The sequence below is a fragment of the Ascochyta rabiei genome, chromosome 21 (genome assembly GCF_004011695.2).
Source record: "Ascochyta rabiei chromosome 21, complete sequence".
Lineage (NCBI taxonomy): Eukaryota > Fungi > Ascomycota > Dothideomycetes > Pleosporales > Didymellaceae > Ascochyta > Ascochyta rabiei.
The window spans coordinates 236,943-260,935 of NC_082425.1; the positions used below are offsets into that span (position 1 = coordinate 236,943).

The 23,993-nt window shown below is 57.2% G+C and overlaps 7 protein-coding genes across 7 annotated transcripts, besides 10 other annotated features; 3 read left to right on the forward strand and 4 right to left on the reverse strand.

Moving 5' to 3' along the window:
* Positions 1-1,113: 1,113 nt before the first annotated feature.
* EKO05_0010892 (uncharacterized protein) lies at positions 1,114-4,377 on the reverse strand (the record flags this gene model as incomplete). The annotated part of the gene is made up of 1 exon (XM_038947342.1): positions 1,114-4,377. The coding sequence occupies one exon, from the start codon at positions 4,375-4,377 to the stop codon at positions 1,114-1,116; it is 3,264 nt and encodes a 1,087-aa protein (XP_038793151.1).
* Positions 4,378-6,671: 2,294 nt separating this feature from the next.
* Positions 6,672-6,702: a tandem repeat.
* A 344-nt stretch (positions 6,703-7,046) lies between these two features.
* Positions 7,047-7,181: a tandem repeat.
* Positions 7,182-7,378: 197 nt separating this feature from the next.
* On the reverse strand, positions 7,379-9,214 carry EKO05_0010893 (uncharacterized protein; the record flags this gene model as incomplete). The annotated part of the gene is made up of 5 exons (XM_038943794.1): positions 7,379-8,321; positions 8,371-8,654; positions 8,700-8,946; positions 8,997-9,126; positions 9,181-9,214. 5 exons carry the CDS (start codon positions 9,212-9,214, stop codon positions 7,379-7,381), a joined length of 1,638 nt encoding a protein of 545 aa, XP_038793152.1.
* Positions 9,215-10,168: 954 nt separating this feature from the next.
* Positions 10,169-10,507: a mobile genetic element.
* Positions 10,277-10,367: a tandem repeat.
* A 140-nt stretch (positions 10,508-10,647) lies between the features above and the next one.
* Positions 10,648-10,698: a tandem repeat.
* A 113-nt stretch (positions 10,699-10,811) lies between these two features.
* Positions 10,812-14,124, forward strand: EKO05_0010894 (Endopeptidase La; the record flags this gene model as incomplete). The annotated part of the gene is made up of 2 exons (XM_038943961.1): positions 10,812-13,886; positions 13,936-14,124. 2 exons carry the CDS (start codon positions 10,812-10,814, stop codon positions 14,122-14,124), a joined length of 3,264 nt encoding a protein of 1,087 aa, XP_038793153.1.
* Positions 11,156-11,210: a tandem repeat.
* Positions 14,125-14,286: 162 nt separating the features above from the next.
* Positions 14,287-14,317: a tandem repeat.
* A 337-nt stretch (positions 14,318-14,654) lies between these two features.
* Positions 14,655-18,296, forward strand: EKO05_0010895 (Histone deacetylase; the record flags this gene model as incomplete). The annotated part of the gene is made up of 1 exon (XM_038947343.1): positions 14,655-18,296. One exon carries the CDS (start codon positions 14,655-14,657, stop codon positions 18,294-18,296), a length of 3,642 nt encoding a protein of 1,213 aa, XP_038793154.1.
* Positions 14,775-14,807: a tandem repeat.
* A 184-nt stretch (positions 18,297-18,480) lies between the features above and the next one.
* Positions 18,481-18,609: a tandem repeat.
* Positions 18,610-18,898: 289 nt separating this feature from the next.
* On the forward strand, positions 18,899-19,876 carry EKO05_0010896 (uncharacterized protein; the record flags this gene model as incomplete). The annotated part of the gene is made up of 3 exons (XM_038943877.1): positions 18,899-19,131; positions 19,193-19,632; positions 19,680-19,876. The coding sequence occupies 3 exons, from the start codon at positions 18,899-18,901 to the stop codon at positions 19,874-19,876; spliced, it is 870 nt and encodes a 289-aa protein (XP_038793155.1).
* An 851-nt stretch (positions 19,877-20,727) lies between these two features.
* On the reverse strand, positions 20,728-21,627 carry EKO05_0010897 (uncharacterized protein; the record flags this gene model as incomplete). The annotated part of the gene is made up of 1 exon (XM_038947344.1): positions 20,728-21,627. The coding sequence occupies one exon, from the start codon at positions 21,625-21,627 to the stop codon at positions 20,728-20,730; it is 900 nt and encodes a 299-aa protein (XP_038793156.1).
* Positions 21,519-21,605: a tandem repeat.
* Positions 21,628-22,630: 1,003 nt separating the features above from the next.
* Positions 22,631-23,527, reverse strand: EKO05_0010898 (uncharacterized protein; the record flags this gene model as incomplete). The annotated part of the gene is made up of 2 exons (XM_038943770.1): positions 22,631-23,424; positions 23,470-23,527. The coding sequence occupies 2 exons, from the start codon at positions 23,525-23,527 to the stop codon at positions 22,631-22,633; spliced, it is 852 nt and encodes a 283-aa protein (XP_038793157.1).
* Positions 23,528-23,993: the final 466 nt, after the last annotated feature.

The window sequence follows — 23,993 nt, forward strand, 5'->3', positions numbered from 1 at the left end:
CTCTGGCAATTTCCAAGTCCGCTACATCAGGCCTGTTTTTCTTCAGCCCCTTCCAGATGCGCAGCCTGCTGTGCCAGCTCTGGTCCTCCGCGCGCTCAGAAGCGCCAGCAAGCAAACGACCGTGGACCCTGCTCGCGATGGGAATGTCGCGTAGCGGGCCCCAGAGGACTTCGATGGAAGTTTCGTGTGTGTGTTGCTGGGGAGATTAGGCAAGCGCCAGTCTTCAGAATCGCTCAGGTGCTACGTGGACTCGAGCAAGTTGAGCCGCCGCGGGGCCGCGCTCGTCTCTGCATCTCGTAGTCATGAATATTCGAGTTGCACCATGCTGGGAGCGATTGGCGTGTGTACACTCGGGTCGTTAGTGGTAGTCGTGGTGGCGACGACGTCAGCCTTTGTACGCGCAGCGCTCTTGTTAGGTAGCTGGGCGGCGCCTGTACGAACCACGGCACCTCAGATGGCGTGTGCATGTGCAACGGGCGCAAGATTGCTGCCGCTGCTCGGCCAGGCTTGTAGCGCTGCGCCTTGGTTTGGGGGCCAGGCGGCGCACTCCGGGCCTGCCTTGATGGATGGAGAAAGCCACGCGGTTGAGGCGACCCGGCACTGGCGGGTCAGCATTGCCGCGGAGTCTGTCGTACTGTGAAAACGTTGACGTGACCATGGTGAGATGGTTTGATGTTGCCGATTTGCTGACGCTGATATTTTGCTAACAAGGTCGAGCTTGGCGCTGAGCTGTGGTTCAGTTTCACCGTGAGTGACCGGCCAGCAAGGTAGTCTTGTATCCATTCAAATACCATGCTAATCAAAGGTATCTACAACCCAACGAAACGCTATCAGAACGCCCTTTCCTCCAAAGATGCAGAACCTCGAGTGTAAGAACAACGCACCTACTTACAGCAGTCCAAGTTCAACGATGTGACAAAAAGAGAAGTTAAAGGATATACTGGTAACGTGAGTGACGTCTGCAGACGTGTTGTCGTGATGCGCAGAAGAATGTGCAGCAAAAAAAAAATGTGAATACAATGCGCTCAATCCAAAGAAGAAAGAAAAGACCCAACGCCGGACAAATGAACAATTGGATGCTTTTTGCGTTTGCACGCGTCCGTCTTCCTCCACTTACTCTATCTCGCTGTTCAGGTACTCCTGGAGATCGTGCGATCTCCTGTTGTTTAGGTCAGAGTTCGTGCGCGAACGCTGGAAGTATTCGTGTTCGTATTGTGGCGTAGCAGGCGGCTCGAAGACCGTCTTTGTGTCGTGATGTGGTGGTGAAGACGATGATGCAGTGTGAGCTGCTGCATGTTTGATGTAGTTGTGGGGTGCTGGAGTGGGAGGTAGGAAGCTCGGAGCGCGGATGGTCGTGTTCGAAGTCTTCTCTTCCAGCGATTTATCTTGAGTGGGCCGTAGGCAGCGTGCGTCCTTGCCCTTGGCATTTGTTACCCTCGCTTCTGTGGCTGTAACATGGCTTGCTGTATTTCCAGCTTCATTCTTGAGCTGCAGTTCGTACCCTCTCACACACTCCCCAAACCCAGCGGGTGAGTCTTCTTTCGACTCCCACAGACTCTCATTGACCTTCTCCTTTCCCGTTGTTGGTTTCTTCGTGTCGCGCATACTCTCATCCAGGCTAGGTCGTATGCGCTCACTCTCGTACGATGTCCTCTCCGGCTCGGCAAAATCTGTGTCCTGACGAAGTGGAGAGTTGAAGCCTGTAGCAGCCGAGAACGTTGTGAAGCCAGTACCGACCCTGTAGTTGCGCTCCGGCCGGTCGAAAATTGAGAAACCGGTGCCGACGCGCGACGGTGCAAGAGAGCTTGGCGCCGAATTGTTTTCAAACTCAGGTTCGAGTTCTGCGAGGAAGCTGGTATCAGGACTTTGCGCACTGGTGTTCTGCTCTGCTTGAGTATGGGCATGCGGTACTTCCTGGATTTGTGACTGGGCCAGCTGGTGGACACGGTCGCTGAATGAAACTTTGTTGGCAATTGTCCGGCCATGTCCAGCGTCTAGTGCTGATTGCATCTGATGCGGTACATCCGCGACCGTCGACAGATTCAGTGGTGTGCTATCATGGGGATTGCTGCCTATGAATGGCGTGTCGAGACTGCTAGGCGTAATGTACACTTCTTTCGTGTCTTGGCTGTTGAAGTCGTGCATGCTTGCTTCACCGCCACCACGCTGTACGAGCTTTGTGTCGCCGTCCACATAGACCTGCTCCCATCTTGTTTCTCGGCTTGCAGGTAGACTGGCCAGGTCGTTGTCAAGCTCGGAGTCGTCAAGAGACATGATAGAGCGATGGCCAGGATATGGCGAGTAATCGCTTCGTCCGTGTCTGCTAACGCTGCGAGGACGGTCTGGTGATCTTCCGCGTACGCCATTGTTGTTTGGGAGGATGTACGAGCCAGCTGAAGGAACGTACTCTGTGGATGGAATATTGACCCTTTCGAAAGACGATCTCGATTGTGAGTGGCGGCGGTGCTGGGAGATGTCGTCGTGGTCGACAGCCATCTTGGGGTCAATGTACTCCTTGTCACTTCGATGTGATGACAGGCTGTCTCTGAGGGCCAATCTTGGCTTGAAAACCTCCACCTCGGCTGGCTCCGGGAATCTTTTCAGCAGGTCTTTTGCTGACAATCGCCCGCGCGGCTTCTCGCTGAGACACGCTCTGATGATGTTTTTGAAGTACTCTGGGATGTCTGACGGACCATTCAGTGTCCTGACAAGTGGTCGTTCCTGGCGCTCTGGCTCATCTTGCTGCTCCGCCAACGCCCAAAGCACCATACCCAGCTGGAAGAGATCTGACTTCACTCCTATGTAGATTGAGATTCTCTGACCACTTTCGATGAGGTTCGCCAGCTCAGGTGGTTCCCATCCCACTGGGCATCCTCTGCGGTTGATGTCGATGATCTTCGCGTCATCACGGCCGTCGATGACTATGTTTGACAACGTGAAATCTCCCTGGACGAATCCGGCTTCGTGTATCTCAGAAAGGCCTTCCACGATCTGGCGAGCCCATTTCTCCCGACGCTCCCAGTGCAGTTGGTGCTTGAAGTCGTAGATCATATCAACCAGTGCACCATGCTCGGCGTAACTGATGAGCAGCCCCTTGATTAGCTCGCCAGTCTCGTCTACAATGATACCTTCGAACTGGATGACGGAGTTGGAATCTTCGAGGCTGCTTAGGGCGTTGATCTCGTACAGGAAATCTTCAACGGCGTCGGGTCCAGGGATTTCCTTCTTGATGTAGGTCCGGTTCCGGACGCTGACCTTGTACACGAAGCCAGATATATGCGAGTCAAAGCATACATCTTGCTCCTTGAACCGCCGATAGTCGAGATGGTCGATGGCAGATAGGGAAGGGTATGGTATGATTTCGTTGACGTCTTCGGTGACGTGAACGTGAAGGCGGCCGTCCGATGTTTCGAGCTTGAGGTTTGTCACAGTGTCGTAGAACTGTATGTCTGCGAGCGAATCGCGAATGGCTTCGTAGACTCTGGCGCTCTTGTCTCGCTGATAGTGTAGAGACTTCAGATCTGATTCCAGCGAATCTGGCTCGAGCTTGCGGTAGTCGCACGACACGGTGACTCGTCTCCACTTGTTCGGCTCCTCGGCGAAGGTGACGAAGAACTTCTCTCGGTCTGACATGTCCCTGAAGTGCATGCTGAGGTTCAGTATCCACTTTGCTTCCAGCTCCTCCTGTAATCGTGCGTCGTCGACATCGGACACGGAGCGATGCGACGCATGCTCCATGTACGAGTCTTCCAGGTCCATGGGCGGTGGAGAGCTTGCAGATTCTGGTGCTAGGAGGTTCTCGATGCTGTAATCGACCTGTCTTGCCCCTGGAGGTAGGTTCGAATCTGGACCGCCGCATATTGTAGCTTCCTCCTGATGTTGCTCTCTCTCCTGCTCTTGCTTGTGGATGTCGCTCTCGTGTGGAGTCAAGACGTCAGGGGCGGATGCGGAGGGTATGGACACGGGTGGGGGCGATGGGTTGCGCTTCGAAGCGATGGAGGGCTTGCGGTCTGCGGATGTCGCGCGTCTTTGCTCAGGCTCGAGCGGCACCTCGAGCAGTTTGTCTCTCATCTCACTCTGCATGCGCTTGAACGTCGGCGGCCGTGGCAGTTCTGGCACGACCTTCCTGCTGCCTCTCCTGTTGAGCAGGCCTCCGCTGGAGTGTGGCCTCGCACTCTCCTTGTTCCCCGCGCTCTCTGGCCTTGCGCTCTTCACCGGCGACGGTGGCTCCTCGTCATCACGCTTCAGCCAGCTGCCAATCTTATTGAAGCTCAGACGAGTCCACATGCTCCTGTTTGCGCCCACCTCGGTCCTGGCCCGCTGCCTGCTCCGATCGCGACTCGAGCGTCCATTGTCTGCAGCAGGCGTGTGTGGCATCTTTTGATGTGGTCGTCTCAGACCCACCGCTCCGCGCGGCGCGGTCTTGTCTCTCACCCTGCAACGCCAGCCGTCTTATCCCCTCGACGGTCGCCTAACGCGCGGGACCGCTTGGGCGGCAGAAGCAACGAGCGCGCCCTCGATGTGCCGTGGGGCAGCTATGTTCGGCGTGATTGGACTCGTGGTGTCGGTTTGGCGCCGCCGTCATGCTGTGTCGCGGTTGGTGTCACCGTGGCTGCTACCGGCATCCATGGACGTGCATCTCCCCTCTCTTCAGCCTCTTCGCTCGTCCCGGGTTGGCAGACAGCTCTGCGGCGGTGGTTTCGCGTGGGTGCAGTGGCCAGACAGCCGCTCCGCTCGAGGTGTTCTTGACGCTCGAGGTGTTGTTGACGCCCAAGGAGCCTGTCGGTTGGCGCCTAACACGCACGGGATACAGCAGACGGCAGGGCGCAGGGGAGGCCTTGGGGGGCTGGGGGAGGCTCAGAAGGGCACCACCGGACAGGCTGGCAACACGAGAGGGCTGGCAGACGGTGCAGTCGCCGTGCAGTGAGTGTATGCGAGTGTGAGTCGTCTGGCGGAAGACGCGAGGTGTGAGGTTGGGGGGGGGGGCGTTTCTGCCCAATCAGTGCCTCGCAGCCGCCGTGAGAAAGCGGCCAGTCGCCCAAAAGGAGACCCAACGTGCTACGCGTACACGAGGCCAAGTGCGGATGCCAGTCTCACAGGAGCGGGGAGCAAAGGAGGTCGAAAAGCCAGTGTGCGCCGCTTCGTTGTATTATGGTTCGTGTGGCGGTCAAGCTGCAAGCCACCATTGGCCGGTCAAGCAGATCAGGCCTGCAGAGCACCCAGCTCAGGACCTCAGGTCGAATAAGAGGCAGGCAAAGAGAAGGCGACCTCTTACAAGTCACAAGATGCGGTGAGCGTGTCACAAGGCTCACGCTTCACCATCTCAACATGACGGTTGTCCTCACATGCTTGTCCTCACAGCCCTTTTCTCAGCGCTTGCGTTCATCGCCATGTCCTCTTTGCAACCCCTGGCTCTTCCAACAACCCCTCTGCGCCCATGTTCATTCATGTCTTTGGGCCTGCATGCGTTGGTCCAGACGTAGCGCAGCGGCTAACCTCACGCCTGCGATCCACCTGCAGCTCACGACAGACGCAGGACATGGGCACCTGCGGCAAAGCCTCTGTAGTCTGTACACCAGGCCTCCGCCCTGAAGTCGCACAGGGAGCCTTCTTCGTCACCGGCACCCTCGCTTCTGCACCTCGTGCTGCAGAGGGCAACGGCGCTCGTGCGGGAACACAATATGCATGACTTTGAGCGCGAAAAGCAACGGCGGTGTGGTTGCAAAACTAGCTTTCCGAGCGCCTCTGCTGGGGAACCTAATCTTCCCCTCACCCCTGCTTACAACGAGACACCATCTTCTATCGTGCCAACCATGCAACACCAACCCTCCATCACAACAGTCGCATACCTGGCTTGTCGAACCATTCGTCCTACCGGTTCGCGCAGCCCTACAAGACGCATGCGTTGTCCGCTGCGCTCACGCTTACGCACAAAGTCAAGCTGTCGAGCCTTGACACGTCAACGTGGTTCATGCGCATTGCGCGCCAGCCGCTGTCGCTGAGACAGAGCAACGAGACGGGCGCAGCACCGTGGATCAGCACATGCAAGTGAGAATGTCTCACGGCGATTCTGCGCAAAGCTGCATTGGGAACGTTTGACTCGTCAGCGGTCGTGGAACACATTGCGACATCCGGTGTTGACCATCTACAGATTCGCCTCAAAGCAGCTGAAGAGTACACCGTTCAGAGGTGAAGAAAGTTCCTTCTGCCCTCGACGGCAAAAGCAATGTGAGGTGCAACATCAACATCAACTTTGGTTCGGTTCGGCCCGCGGGCTGGGGAGGGATGATGCTAGACATCCTATGCAACACGTTGAGGTGTGTGATTTCAAGCCCTTGCTCCGCCTGCTGTATCCCTGCATCAACCATACCCAGCTCCCTCACGGTAGACTTGCTGCAGAAGATGGATCTTGCGTTTATGCGTTTTTGTTTTTTTTCATCCTCTTTCAAACCTCTTCCGGGTGTCAGCGTGCCTCACTTGCTCTCTCAGTACAGGCAGAGTCACTAGCATCAGCACGAACGACAAGCCCTCACAGCACCCCACCCTTCCACCCTGCATCTAAAAGTCGCATCCAGCGCCTCCCAAGCGTCGAAGCTCCGTGTATCCAACTCCAGCCAGCTCCCAGAAGTGTCCAACGTCCGCGGATCGACAGGCTCCAGCTTTCAGGATCCCCAAGCCATGCCATGCCATGCCACGCCATGCTAGTTGGGCGAGGAAGGGAACGGCAGAGGCCGGCTGCTGGTATCGAAAGCCACTCGACGAATGTCGTGACGGTCTGGATAGAGGGAGCTGTAGGCACGCAGCAGAAAACGCGCCGTTGATGCCAGAATCTCACGCAAATGACAACCACACCAAGACAGGACACAGCCTCTTCACCCATGCAGCGTTGCTTCAAACGAGGATTCGACTCGCACCTCGCCTTCCTGTCTGCGTCGGAGATTCCACGCTTGGTGGTCCTGTGATCGGGGTGAGTCGCTTGGATGAAGCAAATAGGTGAGTCGTGCCAGGATGAGACATTGCCATTCTTGACGACCTAGCTTCGAGGGGTTGCAGTTGCAGTTGTAGTTGCTGTTGCTGTTGCTGTTGCTGTTGCTGTTGCTGTTGCTGTTGCTGTTGCTGTTGCTGTTGCTGTTGCTGTTGCTGTTGCTGTTGCTGTTGCTGTTGCTGTTGCTGTTGCTGTTACAGTATTAGTTTTGTGCCTTCGAAATGGGGTGCCACAGATGGAAGAGCCAACACCACTGGTTGAACGGGGTGATGATATGTGTACGCCCACCACAAAATCCACTGCAGCCACGAATGCAAAATCTTGCAATCCCTATGAGTAAATCGCATAGATCCGGATACCCGGACAAAGCACTACAGCGGGCTTCCTCCGCGGCTAGACTTCCTTCTCCCCTCCACTGCGGCCCTTGGGCTTGCTATAGCTTTCCTTCCTACTCTGGCCCTCACTGTCATCAAAGGTACTATCGAGCATAAACGGACTGCGGGCTCGGATGTCCTTGCCCTTGAACAGCAACACGACGGGCACGACGCTCAGCGCGAGGCCAATGAAGCCGAGCAAGCTGCCCGCCCAGCCGAAACCGAGCGTGGAGAAGAGCTGACCCGATGCGAGTGGGAGAAAGGCGCCGAAGGTGTTGCGGCCGAGCGAAGCGGCGGATAGGGCCGAGGCGGCGTATTTCTCGTAAGCATCGGTGAGGTAGTTGACTACGCCCATGTAGATGGAGTAGATTCCCACGCCGACAATGGTAATGCCGATCGCAGGCACGATCCAATGCACGCTCGGTCGGCACGTCCAACCGTAGATGAAAAGCCCTGCTGTAAAGAGGAGAGAGCCGGGTATGCTCGTGTACAGACGTGCTTCAGGAATCGGTTTACCGGCTCTTTCGTCGTTCTTGGACGCGGTGCGCAGGTACATCCAATCCTGCAGCGGGTTAATGAGAGTGCCGATGACGGCGCCGACGGTGATGGCGAGCTGAATAAGACCGGTTTGGAAGATACCAAAGCCGTAGCTGTCGCCGAAGGTTTGCACCACGGAGCTGAAGAAGAGGAACAGGATGCCCCACGCAAACGAGATCCACAGTGTGAAGAAGGTGACGACGGGCTCTGAGACAAGCATCTTGGTCGGGCGCATGAACGATACCTTGAGCAGCTGCCCAACAGACGGCTTGTCCAGTTCAGATTCGGCGTAGATTGCGCGGCCCGTTTGCTTGCGCAGTTTCTGCGCACGTTTCTTCAGAATGACGTCGCCCCGCGTTTCGCGAAGGATGAGCCAGAAGACAGGGATTAGCGCCGCATTGTAGATGATTTGAATGTAGTAGATCCTGCACACGGTGTCAGCACGTCACCTCAAACTCGCACTGCAGGACTTACCATCGCCATGGTGACTCGAGCCCAACACTCGGCTTGCGGATCTGCACAATCGCACTGCCCACAAAGGGACCCAGCGCGATGCCAGCCACGCTGGTGAATCCGAACAGCGACATGGGCAGGCTGCGGGCCTTGTCGCCTTTCCAAATGTCACTGATGCTGCCACCGACGATGTTGATGGCGACTGAAGATGCGCCGCCCCCGAAGAACCGAGTCACAACAATAGTAGCGAAGTTGTCGGCAAAGGCAGAGCCGAAAAGGAAGAGCTCGAAGACGATGTAGCCAATCTTCACATGTCAGTGCTGCTTGAGGGAATATCTGGCAAAACCTACGAAATATCCGGGCATACGACCGGTGTTCTCGGTCAGCGGTACAAACAGCAGTGGAAATAGGGCAGCGCCCATGTTCCAGCTCGTTGTCGCCCAGTACAGGTTCGGGAACGGATCGTTCTGCACATTCCACAGAGGTGACATCCAGTCGTTGCCTGATCCATACGAACCGGCAGGCAAACCCGTCAAGATCGAGACGAAACATACAGTAACTGTCACGAACCATTTGTACGTTGGCGACCAGTTGAAGCTAACCGTGGTTTAGTCCATGTACCCAGCTGCCTCGAGGGCAGAACGTACGGATTGTCTTTGTCGTCTGTGCCATCCCAGGTGTGGATCTCCACTTCTTTACCGTCTACCGTGCGGGTTTCTCGCTGGCGGCCTGAAATGCTGGGGCGATGTAGAGTGCCATCCTCTTGTGACGAGTTATCTGTAGAGTTTAGTATCCGTCGTTCAGCTTTAGACACGCTCTACGAACCCTTACTTTTGTCGTCGTTCACTGACGATAGTCTGGACATGACTGCGGAGTTCAAATGGCCAACAACATGCAGGAGGAGCGTTGGAAAGGTTTATAGCGCAGTTTTGTGGGGTTGTGATGGAACGTGGGCCCAAAACCTTAGCAACTTCTACCTGGCCATATGACCGGTCGTGGAGAGTGATCTCATGGCATCTTGATTAGCGTTCGCGGTAACGTGCGGACGTTCGTTCACGGTCATGACATGACGTTAGCGTGATGTTTTTCGTCGATCCTGTGCAACCATCCACCCGTTGCTTGGGATGCACAGCTGATTGGTCAAATGCCGCCGGGGCGTTGTAGACGGTCAAGGATCGCGTGCCTTGGCCACAGCCCTATCACTGATTACCAAATGCGGCTAACAGTTCTGTCGCCGTAGTATCGGCGAGCCCCATAATAGACCAAAGGCTTCAAAAACTTTTTCATGCGAACGCCGTGACATCATGTTTGAGATGCAGTCTAGGCAAGTGTAGATTGGTTGTGTAAGGTTGCTGGTGCTGGTGTTGCAACCAGCTGCAAGCTTGTGCATTACCGTATGATGGAGAAATACAACGCGTTCAGTCCGCAGAACTACGAATTGTATACAGCCTGTGTCACTGGCAGAATGTATGCTTCACGGTGGCGAAGTTGGGTGTCGCGGAAGTGCATGTGTGTGCAGGACGGGAAACCTGTCGACTGCGCTTCCTGTACTGATTTCCATCTATCGCAGCAGAGCTTCCTCGTGGAAAGATAGGCTGCGGGAGTGGCGCAGACAACGACTTGGGGCGTTACCAGGCTGTACTGTTGAAGCATCCCTGGAAAGATGCATAGCTGGCAGCCGGACGCCGGTGCTTCGCGCACAGACTCAGGTGTAGAAGAGGCGTGCTCAAGAGCAGCGGCAGAGCCTTGAGCACGTCCGCCGCGACAGCATCGCGTGTTCATGTGACCCAGGCCTGGCAGACGAGGGTGGTCGTGCAGGACACGCTTGAGCTGACCAACGCTAAGAGCTCAACCTTGCCTTGGCAGCTCTACTTGACCAACGCTAGGCATTATCTTCTAAACTTATTTAGAAGATAATATAAACATGTTAGGATTATATTTATAATAAATTCTTAGGGTTAGATTTAGTTTAAGGTTAGATTTAGTTTAAGGTTAGATTTAGCTTAAGGTTAGGGTTATTCAGAATCTGTTATATTTTATTATTATAGAGTGCAGCAGCTGCAAAAAATTTAGTTTTAGTGTTCTTGCGTGTTGCTTAGACCAAGTTAGTGAGTTGGTGGCTAGGTTGGCTTTAGCGTTGGTCAGCTCAAGTGTATCCTCGGTGGTCGTGTGAGGAGAGAAGGGCAGAGAAGGCAAAAGACACAGAGGCCGCGGTGCCGAGGTTTTCCCAGGAGCGCGGCGTTTGGCTCGGAGCTTGGACAAGTTGATGATGTCGAGATTCGGGATTACTGAGCAGTTCGCAACGCCACGCCACGCCATTGCAACACCAAACACACCGCACTGCACGCCTCCTCGGCTGCATTTCATCCCAAGTCAGGCGCGGACAAGCTGCGGTCCCGTGCTTTCCTTTGCATCTTCCCCTACCGTCCATCCCAGCGGCTTCCGGGTCGCCCTTCTCCGTCATGCTTCACGCCTCGTGGCGGGCAGCTCTGCGCCAGACATCGCGCTCACATGTCGCCCTCACCACCTCGCGCGCCTCTTCGCGCTTTTTGCCTGCACAATGCACGGCGTCGCTCGTAGCTCGATACCCGCACCGCTGCCCTTCGCCGCCTGCTGCGCTGTGCGCCTACCGCACCTTCTCCACCTCACTGAGCCGGCAGAAGGAAAAGGACCCTAAGGCAGCACCCGAGGAGACAGCCGCTGAAGAGACAGACGAGTCGAAGAAGCTCAAGGAGCAGGAGAAGGTGGCAGACGAGCTTGAGGCGAAGACCAAGACGCCCGACCCAATACCCTCAAAGACAGGCTCCGGCCGGGGCAGCGCCGCAGGAGGCGATGGCGGCTCAGGCGGCGACGGAGGCGGCCGGAAACGCAAGAACAGCCCACTCGTCAAGCCTTCAATACCAGAAGTCTACCCCCAGGTCATGGCCATACCCCTCGCCAAGCGCCCACTGTTCCCCGGCTTCTACAAGGCTGTCACCATCCGCGACAGGGAGGTCGGTCAGGCAATCGCAGACATGGTCAAGCGTGGACAGCCGTACATTGGTGCTTTCATGTTCAAAGACGACGCTGTCGACAAGGACGTCATCGATGACCCCAGTGAAGTGCACGACGTTGGCACTTTCTGCCAGGTCACGAGCGCATTCCCCGTCGGCTCCGAAGACAACTTCGCCATGACCTGTGTGCTGTACCCACACCGCAGGATTAAGATGACCAGCCTCTTGCCACCCAAGGGTGAGAAGCAGACGTCTGCTGGAGAAGCAACCATCGCCGACCTCCCCGAAGGCGAGGCTGCACCGGCCGAGACAAAGGCTGGCGAGTCCAAGGGCGATGTCGTCGCCAGCTTCGAGGAGGCCAGCGAAGACGCAAAGTCGGTTCAGGAAGACCAGACACTTGCCATCCTGAAGGGCCGCCAAGTCAGCATTGCCAACGTCGAGAACATGGTCGAAGAGCCCTTCAGCATGAAAGACAACAAGGTCATCCAGGCCCTTGTCAACGAGATCGTCAACACCTTCAAGGGCGTCGCGCTCCTGAACCCCATGTTCCGTGATCACGTTGCTACCTTCTCCGTACACACCACCATGAGCGTGGGCGAGGACCCTGTAAAGCTGGCAGATTTTGCTGCAGCGGTCGCTCAAGCCGAGTCTCACGAGCTGCAGGCGGCGCTCGAGGAGATGGATGTCGAGAAGAGGCTGAGGAAGTCTCTGGAGGTCCTGAAGAAGGAGCTCATGAGCGCCGAATTGCAGAAAAAGGTTAGCGACGAGGTGAACAACCGAGTACAGAAGAAGCATCGCGAATTCATCTTGATGGAGCAAATGAAAGGCATCAAGCGCGAGCTTGGCATCGAGTCAGATGGCAAGGACAAGCTCATTGAGAAGTTCAATGAGAAGGCTGGCAAGCTGGCCATGCCTGAGGGCGTCAGGAAGGTCTTCGACGAGGAGATGAGCAAGCTCTCCGGTCTTGAGCCTAGTGGATCTGAGTTCAACGTCACCAGGAACTACCTAGATTGGCTGACCCAGCTCCCTTGGGGCTTGAGCAGCGCCGAGAATTTCGGCATCAAGCACGCCCGTGAAGTGCTGGACGAAGACCATTACGGACTGAAGGATGTGAAGGATCGCATTCTGGAGTTCATTGCTGTTGGCAAGCTCCGCGGGTCTGTCGAGGGCAAAATCCTCTGCTTGGTCGGTCCTCCTGGCGTGGGTAAAACCTCAATCGGAAAGTCGATCGCAAGAGCTCTGAACCGCCAGTACTACCGTTTCAGTGTCGGTGGTATGTATGATGTTGCCGAGATCAAGGGCCACCGAAGGACCTACGTCGGCGCTCTGCCTGGTCGCATCATCCAGGCGCTCAAGAAGTGTCAGACCGAGAACCCGCTTGTCTTGATTGACGAGATTGACAAGCTTGGCCGCAACAGCAACCACGGTGATCCTGCCGCGGCACTGCTGGAGCTGCTCGATCCTGAGCAGAACAACAGCTTCTTGGATCACTACCTGGATGTTCCCGTTGATCTGTCCAAGGTTCTGTTTGTTTGCACAGCGAACATGTCCGACACCATCCCTCAGCCCCTACTTGACCGTATGGAGATGATCGAGCTGTCTGGTTACGTTGCCGACGAGAAGATCGCCATCGCGGAGAAGTACCTTGCGCCTGCAGCGAAGGAGATGAGTGGTTTGAAGGACGCCGATGTCATTCTTGAAAAGGAAGGCATCGTCGAGCTCATCAACAAGTACTGCCGAGAGTCTGGTGTCCGCAACCTGAAGAAGCAAATCGAGAAGGTCTACCGCAAGTCCGCCCTCAAGATCGTTACTGAAGTCGGCGAAGACGCTCTGCCGGAGTCTGAAGCGCTTACCGACGAGGGCAAGGCCGCGCAGGAACAGTCTGACAAGGACAAGAGTGACGTCAAGGAGACACCTGAGGATATGGAGAAGCAAACAGCACCAAAGCCTCGCGTTGCACTCAAAGTCCCTGACACAGTGCACGTCTCCATCAACAAGGATAATCTCAAGGACTACGTCGGCCCGCCCGTGTTCACCGCCGACCGGCTCTACGACTTCACACCACCTGGTGTCGCGATGGGTCTGGCGTGGACATCGATGGGCGGCTCTGCTTTGTACATTGAATCCATCCTGCAGAACGCGCTCTCCGCCTCGTCACACCCTGGTCTCGAGCGCACTGGTTCGCTTCGCGACGTCATGAAGGAGTCCACAGGCGTTGCCTACTCGTACGCCAAGTCGATACTGGCGCGCGAATTCCCCAAGAACAGGTTCTTCGAGCACGCAAGACTACATCTGCATTGTCCCGAAGGCGCGGTGCCGAAGGATGGACCGAGCGCTGGTATCACCATGGCATCGAGTCTCTTGTCATTGGCTCTCGACACACAGATCCGAGATGCCGTGGCGATGACGGGAGAGCTCACACTCACTGGTAAGGTGCTCAGAATTGGCGGACTGAGAGAGAAGACGGTGGCAGCACGGAGAGCAGGCGCGAACATGGTCATCTTCCCCAAGGACAACTTGAGCGACTGGTTGGAATTGCCCGAGGTAGGTCATGAAGAATTGTAACGCCGGAATGATACTGACCAGGGGACAGAACATCAAAGAGGGCATCGAAGGCCACCCCGTGGCCTGGTACTCGGACGTCTTCGACCTCATCTTCCCGGACCTGGACAAGGAGGCGGCCAACAAGCTGTGGGAGAAGGAACTCAAGGCTAAGAAAGGGGACCGCAAGAGGAAAGAGCAGAAGCGGAAAGACGAGGACGAGGACGAGGACGATGACTGAGCTCGATGTTGTACAGCATCTACTACGGGCAACACGGCAAGAGCAAGGTACCCTTTTTGTATGATATAGCGGTGTAGAGGACGAAGACCGAAGACGCATACTTGGCGTTTGGAGCATTCGCATCATGTCTGCAAGAGCAGACGCGTCCGTGTCGCGGAGGCAGATGGATGGATGTAGTGGACTGATGGTGGATCTCGACTCTTGCATATATAGACGGTGGAGAGATGAGGCGTGCGCCGATGGGCAGGTCCTGATAGGTTTGTACAGAAACACGGTTTGTTCTTGTTCTCGTCAGAACCGACGGCTCTACAGAAGTGGAACACGTGGAGCATGCACGGCCCTCGTCAAGGCAAGACGTCTGTGAAGTTGTGTCTGACATGGCAAGCAAGCACAGATGAAGCACAGACGCGTGGTGGACCCTGTTTGACAGCCGCCTCGGGCTGCCAGCTCCCTTGACTGCTCAAACACCCCACCAAACATCGCAACTCGCCCGACGCAGACGCGCCACGACGCGCTGAGACGCCGCAGCAATGCAGAGCCACCAGCAGGCGTCGTCGCCGGGCGCCGGCAAAGACAGCACGCCGCGAGGACGCCCGCGACACAGCAACGACGCCAACTCTCTCCCACGCTCGGTCAACCGCCTTTCACTGCACACACCCACAAACACACCCACAAACACACACGACGTGCGCAATCTGTCGCCTGGGCCCAGCTCTCCCAGACTCCCCACAGCGCGTGTGCCGTCCTCGCCGCTCCCCCGGTCTCTCCGCCGCAGCTCCAGCACCGTGAGCTTGAAGCGCGCCGCGTCCCCCGCGCCGTCTCTTGTTCTTGGGAGGAAGTCTTCGAATTCGTCGTTGCGCGGCGACATGCCCTCCGGCACGCCAAGGAACCCAGCTTCGCGCCGATCGTCGTTGGCACCCAACATGCACTCGCCGATAGGGGGAAAGAGCGCGCTGCAACCACACTTCGAAGAGAAGCTGCCCCTGCGCGCCTGCGATATAGCAGAGGACCACTTCAAGAGGGAGCTGGCGCGCCACGAGAGCATAGCCGGGACCGCAGACGCAGGCACAGTGGTCATCGTGCACGACCAATGCTACGGGCACCGCTACGCCCGACCAAACACGCACAAGAACCTACTCAGTCTGATCATGGAGCGACCTGAGCGCATACTGGCCAGCGTACTGGGCATATCGACAGCCTACGTGCGACTTGGTGGACGACACGCAGAGGGGCACCACCCGCTGCATCCCGATCAGAATCCACCTGGGCGCATCCCCTTCAGGATCCGCAAGACGTCGCGCCTGGTCGACATCACATCGCCAGTCGTGACAAATGTTCATGGCACAAAGTGGATGAACGAACTCAAGTCACTGTGTGACAGTGCAGGAGAAAAGCTGGCAGCCACAGGAAAGGAACTCGCCAGGGACATGTCGGCAGTGCCGGGACAACCACCAAAACACGAGTTCCATGCTGGCGATCTGTACCTATGTCAAGACTCGTTGAACGCTTTTCAGGGTGCGCTTGGCGGTGTTCTGGATGCTGTCGATGCTGTCTTTCAGGGTACGAGCATAGGTCACGGCCCGTCTCGAGCCTTTGTCTGCGTGCGACCGCCAGGGCACCATTGCTCAGCAGACTTTCCGTCTGGGTTCTGCTGGCTGAACAATGTCCATGTCGGCATCGAGCACGCTATGATGCAGTACGGTCTGACGCATGCCGCCATTATTGATTTCGACCTGCACCACGGCGATGGGTCGCAAGCCATCACCTGGGCGCGTAACAAGAAGGTCCAGAACATGCCCAAGAGCACGGCAAACAGGAAGAAGACATCCATCGGCTACTTCAGCCTGCACGACATCAACTCGTATCCGTGCGAGGATGGCGACGACGACAAGGTCCAAGCAGCGAGTCTTTGCATCGACAATGCGCACGGCCAGTCGATCTGGAACGTACACTTGCAGTCGTGGAAGACACCAGAGGAGTTCTGGGCAATCTACGAAGACAAGTACCTCGTGCTACTCGACAAGACGCGCCAATATCTCAAATCTCACACGAAGCGTCTAAAGAGTGGACCCAATCAGCCTACCCCCAAGGCCGCCATCTTTCTGTCTGCCGGTTTTGATGCCAGCGAGTGGGAAACTGCAGGGATGCAGCGACACGCAGTAAACGTGCCTACCGAGTTCTACGCCCGCTTTACCCGAGACGTCGTTCGTCTAGCTGAAGAGGAGGGCACGGCTGTGGATGGGCGGGTGATCTCGGTGCTTGAAGGCGGCTACAGTGACAGAGCTCTTGCTAGCGGAGTGATGAGCCACATCAGCGGCCTCACTGATGGTCAAGTCTGGAGCGAGCCCAGTCCAACAAATGGCCTTGCGCTCGATATGCACCAGAGAGTAAGCGGGCTGAGCATTTCTGATGACAGCCTTCCTGTTCAATCAGTTGAGGCTGACCTAACCCCTGTCACATATGATCCTGCGTGGTGGCATCATGCCCATCTTGCGGAGCTCGAAAACCTGGTAAAACCTCCGGCTCAGGTGGCTATCAAAAAGCCGCGGCAGGGGCCCCAAGCACACTTTTCTTCTCCCACGCAGTCTTTCACGGCAAAGGTCGTCGACCCAACCAAACTCGCACATCTGCAACCTGGAAGAGGCGTTCCCGTCCATCCTTCAAGGCCCATCACACCACCCCCACCTGATGTGGACTGGGCGACGGCAGCGCATGCGCTGAGCGCATTGCTAGTGCCTTCAGATCGCCAGACGAGGAGTTGCAGGCCTGAAGAACTCGCCGAGCCAAAGATTAAGAAGGAGAAGCCAGCAGCGCCTGCGTTGACGTCTGTAAAGGTGGATCCTTCTGGTCGGCAACTGCGTGGCCGCAAGCCAGCAACCTCGTATACCGATAGAGGCTCTGATGACGAGAAGGCTTCTCTTCGCACAGAGTCGCGGTCGAGCCGACGACAAACCATTGCCGACTTTCAGCCTACGTCTGCAGAGCCACCTGCACCAGCTCGATCAGTCTCGCGTCGCATGAGCATTGCCTCTAGCGTCTCGTCGATTGGCGATCGCAGTGTTGGTCGTGCACCAAGCATTCCACCGCCCTCTTCCAGAAGGCGAAGTGTAGCACCGCAGCCTGCAGGTTCGGCGGATCTGCCTGCAAAGAAAGGCCGAGGAGCGACCACTGCAGCTTCCTCTCGCGCTCCTCAGCGGCCGCCTGTGCCGCGAGTGCCATCCGCCTACACGAACAAGGCGGTCAAAGAAAAGGAAAATGATGGCATGGACGCGCTGACATCAGGCCTCAAACGGGTCACGTTGAAGATGCCGTCCAGAGAGGAGTACGATGCGCGAGAGAAGGAGAAAGCAGAGAAGCAGGCTACTCTCGAAGCTTCAAAGAAAGCAACGGCCAAGACGACTGCTCGCAAACAAAGCACGAGCCGCACCACAAGCACCAAAGCAGCCGCTGGTACGACGAAGAGGGGCCGGCCGGCGAAATCATCAAAGACATGTTCACCAGCTACCACTCCAGCACCTACCATGACACCTGAGCCCCCAAAGCTGCAAAGCGCTGCTACAGCACCGCTTCAGCAGCCGGAGCCGGTACAACCAGAAACGATGTCGAGTCTGGTGGATCAGCCCAAGTCTGTGCCAGCTGCACAAGAAAACATGTTTGCCAGCATGTCGGAGGTTGGTGGCCGCAGCCCGAATGGCATCATTGAGCCACCCACCGACTTCAGAGACTCGGTCATCACGCCGGAGCAGCTGCGGGAGCAATTGCCATTACCTTCGTTCGTGACAGCCAGCGAAGTGCTGCCGGCTGTCTCGCCCGCATCTCGTGCAGACACACCTCCTCCGCCACCTCCCGCCAGTGGGATGCAGTTTGTGAACTACACGACGCAGTCTTTCGACGCAGCGCCTTGTGCACTGCAAGCATTGGAGCCTCAGCCACCAGCAGCCTTGCATTGGCTGGCTCCCAATTCAGACACAGGTCCGACACCACCGACAACGGGATCTCGACCCATGTCGCCGGCCAAGAAGCAGGACCTGCCTGTCTTTAGCGCGAACAGCACAATCCCGTTTGCATTGCCAGGTCCTGCTCCCGCTCCACAGCAAAGCACTCCTGCCAGCATGGAGGCAGAGGATGAGGGAGATGTCTGGGAGGTGCCTGAAACGCCTGCTCGCACTTGAAGGATCCATGTCAACTTAGCGTTCGTTGGTGGCTTAGAGTTGGAGGCGTCCAGCAGGGATTACCGACTTGAGAAGTGCATTTTGTAATTTTGCCATGTAGAGATACCCGCCTTGCGCAGAATCAGATTTGAAGTACGTCGGGCCCGTGTGCTTCTCACGTCATACTGAGCACTGAAGCTGCAAGCTCCACCGCACTCCACTGCACTCCACCGCACTCCACTGCACTCCACCGCACTCCACTGCACTCCACCGCACTCCACTGCACTCCACCGCACTCCACTGCACTCCACCGCACTCCACTGCACTTCACTGCTCTGGCGCTGGAGACGCTTATCAGGAAGGGCAACACAGCGTTGGAATACCCGTACACGCACAGGTGTCACAGGATGCAGGGTACTGTCAAGCGGGAGCCAATCGCTAGTGCGATGCCCGGTCATGGGGGCTGTGGAAGCGGGGTCCATGCTAAAACGCGAAAGCTCGGATGACGTATGCTTGGAAGGGGAGCTGGACAGAACAGGGCGTGACGGTACGCGGCCTTAAGTATCCTGCTCGCTCGTGCGTGAGGAACAGGAATCGCTGAACCGCGTTTACGACTGTCCATCATGTCTGACAACTCAGGTAGCAGCAACCGTTTTGCGCGGCGCGAGGAGTTCTCCAGCCAGTCCATCCTCCTGTACAAGATCTCGACAGGTCTCTCGTATCTGATCCTGCTCGTCACCGCCTTCTACTACACCTTCCACCAGCCCAATGAGGGCCATGGACCGCACCACCGCTTCTGGCAGCACCAGCCTGCCACGCCGTTTGCGCAGAGCAGCATCATCACGTCCATCTACTGGTAGGCCCCCTACCCCCTACCCTCTACCCCTCTACCCCTGCGTCGATGCTGACACGCACAGGATCGTCCTCTTCGTGCTCCAGCTTATCTACGCCTGGTCTCTGTGGTCCTCCAACGCCACCTACCTCGCCGCCGCCGCCAACATCGGCACCCACTACATCACATCCAACCTGCTGCTCTTCGGCTTCATCCACCTGTGGGTGCGCAGCCACTTCTGGCTGGCCGAGCTGCTGCTCGTGATCAACTTCTTCAACCTGAGCTTCGCCTACTTCCGCCACTCCACCACTCCGCGAGCTATCCACATTGGCACGCTTGCGGGTCCCTTGGCGTGGAACTTTACAGCCCTGTATTGGGTCGGTGCGGTCGCATTCCACTCGACGCATCTGGCTGGGCGCATCGTTGCTAACGTCTTCATCTGGGGCTGGCTTGGATATGGGCTGTTCTTCCTTGCGGCGTACAAGGACTACACAATCGGTCTTGCGCTGTCTGTGCTGTCCTTTTGTAAGTTCCAACTACATCACTGCCTGCTTAAGACTAACGATGCACAGCCACCGGTGTTGGCCAGTTCCTCAGCAAACTCCCCATCCTGCAGTTGCAGTGGATCTTCGCCTTCACCATCGGCGGCATCCTCTTCGTGGTCTCGCTCGCTGTCGGTGTACCGGGACTTCTGGGTCGCGATCCCTTCCCGCGTGGCCAGATTGTCAGCGAGGACCGCGAGAGAGCGCCTCTGCTGGCCGACGAATAGGCGCGGCAACTGCAAGCACAATGCTCGCAAGCACTGCGCACGATTCGCTGTCTTCGAAACGAGAACTCACAAGCAAGCACGTCGATGACCAAGGCTTCTATCAACGGTCAACGGATCTAAAGTCTGGCATGGCGCCAGCCTCTTATGCATTTGGGATGGTGTCTTTAGGCTTTTCGTAGTTATCAAACTCTACATCTCAAGCAAAGCATCATTTTGACGGCCTCCGCACTCGCGACAGGCAATGTATTACTCACATGACGCAGGGACTACGGACAGCGGATCGGACCGTCGCTCGCGCCGCAGCATCCGACGTCGATCACTACACGACCACGTCGGACAAAGGACACTGTCATCCCTCGTTCCACCGACACTTCCAGCACCACCAGGAACAGCATCGCAATGCCAAACCGGCCGCTCTCAGTGACCGAATTAGAGTGCTACCTCTTTCCTAACAGTCTGCTAGGGGTGCTGGCACTAGACCGAGCTTCTTCTCTTCGCAAGATGGAGCCACCGAGGTACCACCTAACACGTCGTACGGCCCCGCCAGAGGCCCGCGTCGACTACAAAGGTACAGCACACCTCGCCAGGCACTGTTCTTTGTCAAAGAGCTCATCCGCAGTCGGAATCTGGCCTGCTTCCTCCACAATGCCCACCAAACCCACCATCCTCTTCGTCCCGGGCGCTTGGCACAATTCTGCCTGCAAAGCCCCGTGATTGGTGGTTATGGTAGTTTGAGTTGTGGTAGTTTGATAAAAGTTTAAACCACGACACCCGATATCAAAATTTCAAGCTCCATGTACTGTGATTACGAGTGCTACCCAAGCCTCCTCACTTCCGTACACACCTCACGTTCAGACCCTCGCGACACGCATAACGTCGAAAAGCCCCGCCTTCTGCTTCTCCGACAGCCCGTCCTTCAGCAGGCCCGTGACATGCTCGCCCTCCCTCCCCCGCTGATTGCTCACCACCGTAGTGCCGCCCTTCTTGAACTCACACGTCCGGCCCGTGGTGCCGCAAACCCACAGCTTGACGCCCGCCCACTCCTCCCCACTGAGCAGATCCGTCCCGTAGGCCGAACTCCACGGGGCATCGACCTGCCACGGCTCCAGCGCCTCTCTCCGATCCGGCGCAAACGCCGTGACAACCACGACAAGCGGCTGCGGCAGCGGCGAAACCCGCCCCCCACCGTCCCCAACGCGCGGGGCCGCGGCCTTGCCAAGCTGGCGCTTCAACCACCTGACATCCCGCTCATGCTCCCGATTATGCCGCTGCACACTCCACTCGGCCACGCCGCTCTCGGCCGCAAACTCGGCGCACTTGCGGACCACGGCGCTCTCGTCCGCCGCGGGAATCGCGCTCCACAGCGTAGCGCCCAGCAGCACGATCCCCGCAGCCGACCCAGGGCGCCCCAGCTCCGCCCGCGTCCGATACAGAACCTCCAGCCGCCCGCGCGTAGCGGGCTCCCCCTCCAGCCCGTGCGCCAGCTGCAGCGCGTCCGTGTACTCCAGCCCGCTGAACTCGAGGGCGCCGAGTACCAGGAAGACCTTGTCGTGCACGGCGCAGCGGCGCGCGAGGAAGGAGAGGTACAGCGGGTAGTCGATGAGGCGGCCGATGTTGCCGGCTAGCAGGAGCGTCGGGGCGCTGGCGGGGATGTGGAAGGTGGGGTATTGGTTTTGGTGGTCGAGGTGGAGGTCGGAGAGGATTTGGAGGGGGGTGGAGGGGGGGTTGAAGAGCGTGGTAAGGCGGTTCATGGCGGGGGCTGTATGGGACGGAGCGGAGATGGCGACGTGGGTTTCCGCGGTCTCGTTGCTGGCGTGGGGTGGTGTCGTGCTGTGTCGAGATGGACTGGCAATCCCAAACCCGCAGTCGTGCAGCTGTCAAGGTCCTAGCAGTGCGCTCAAACGTATCCAACTCTTCAAAGAACCTCAAACTCTCCGCCCCCAGAAGCACCGCCGGACACCCCTTTATCATAAAACCCCCCCAGCCCACCAGCAGTCAGCCTCCAGCCGCACTCCTCCCCGCGCCGTCCCTGCACGTAAGCCCGCCCACCCCCCATCCCACTGCGCCTCCCGCGACCCACGACAACTGGCTCACCATGCCCGCTGCGGCGCGGTTGCGGCACAACACCACGCGCGGTGGCTGCAGGTTGTGGACGATGGATATAAATAGCGCACGCTAGGCCGATCCGTGCTAGCGAGCAAGCAGTGTTCGTTCCCATTGGTTGAAGAATGAATGAACGGTATACCGTGTGCAACATGACCTGAGTGTCGGACGTGAGCAATTGTAACCTAATCGGTAATTTCCAGCTCTTTTGCTTAGATAAGAGGATATCAAGAGTACAGCCTTTAGTATTACGGCATCAGCTAGGATATAGCTAGGTGCGTAGTCAACATGTAGCTAAGCATTCTTCTTCTCAAGTTAGATATAGAACAAATCAGAGTGAATAAGTTTGTAAGAACAATAGACGTGAAGATGGGTAGTATTTCAATAATCATCAAGTCAAGTCCCACTAACCTAATCAGTGATTACTAATTGCTTAACTTGAATAAAATACTACAAGCGTTTTTGTTTTCAATTCGGGGGGAGAATGAATCAAGGTAGATGAGTTGTTTGTTGGTCAGTTTATTCATGCGTGTGTCAAGGACGATGGTTAAGCGGGTCTATACCTACCTACTGCGTTCTCCTCGTGAGCCATGTCGGTGTGTGCAATCCCACCGATTCGCTCGGTCCCTCAAGCCTGGTGATAACAATGTTCTACCGCACGAAAGCACCACCCCCACTAGCCCCAAGCTGATTCCCCGTCATCCAGCCCGACTGGGGCAGGCAGGCAATCCCCACAATCCCCGCAACCTCCTCCAGCGTCCCCGGCCTGCCTCCAATCTCCCCCGCCAACCTAAGCATATCCTCGGTATCAACACCGGCCCGCTCTTTAGCGAGCGGGATCAGCGCATTGTACAGCTTCAGCGCCTCGCGCGGCGCGTCGGGGAGCCCGTTGAGCAGACCCGTGTCCATGGGCCCGGGCGAGACGCTGTTGACGGTTGCGCGCTCAGCAAGCTCGCGGGCCCAGACGCGCGTCATGGCTTCGATGGCGCCCTTGGTGCCTGCGTACGAAGTCTGCTGGATGAGCCCCCAGGTCGTGGTCGCCGAGGAGATGTTGACGATGCGGCCGGAGCGGTCCGTGGGGAGATGGGGGAAGGCGGCTTTGATGAGCAGGGCCGGCGCGCGCACGTTCAGGTCAAAGGTTTGCTGGAAGAGGGCGAGGTCGAGCTCTTGGATGGGCTGGGCGTTGACGAGGGCGGCGTTGTTGATGAGGATGTCGATCTGGAAGTGCCCGTTCTTACTGAAGTGGGCTTTTGCAGCGTCGATGAGCTGCTGGGGAGCTGCGGGATTGAGCAGGTCGGCGCGGATGGGGACTGCGGTGATGTGGTGCTCGGTGGAGAGCTTCTTCGCCAACTCCTGTGCGCGTTCGTCCGAGGACGATGTCGCGTAGTTGATCACAACGTTGGCGCCGCGCGAGGCGAAGTGAGTCGCGAGGGCGGCGCCGAAGCCTAGTACATTAGTCTCTACTCAACTCGTGAGTGTGACGTTCATACTTCGCGAGGCACCGGTGATGATGGCTAGCTTGCCGTCGAAGACTCTTGGTGTAGACATGGTGTATGCTTCCCGTTGTTTTGTATCTTCTCTTATGGTATCTGCACCAGACTAACATCGTCGCATCGCGGGGCAGCTCCTTTGTACCCCTCCAGCGACAGATCGTCCAGCTACCCTGCGGTAACGGCCGCAGGCGGTGTGAAGCGTCGGCTTGGTTTCCCTTGCCGTGCCGGCAGAGGCGTTCAAGCGCCAGCAACATGCAAGAACGAGCTTCGGATGTTGTTCGAATCAGGGCCTCGCGCCGTTGCGGTGGATCTGGCGTCGACGATCGCCATCTGGTGGAGTGGGTCCAGAAATCTCCCGAAGAAGCGCCAAGCGCGAGCGCGGCTGTCGAATCTGCAGCCAGACGCAACACGTCCTCTGCGTCTGGCGTCCACAAGAACGGCAAGATATCTGTGTCTTTGTTTGGTGCCTTTTTGAAGGGAGACGTTCCTGCTGCAGACTCAGAGACACTTGTGAGGCGTTC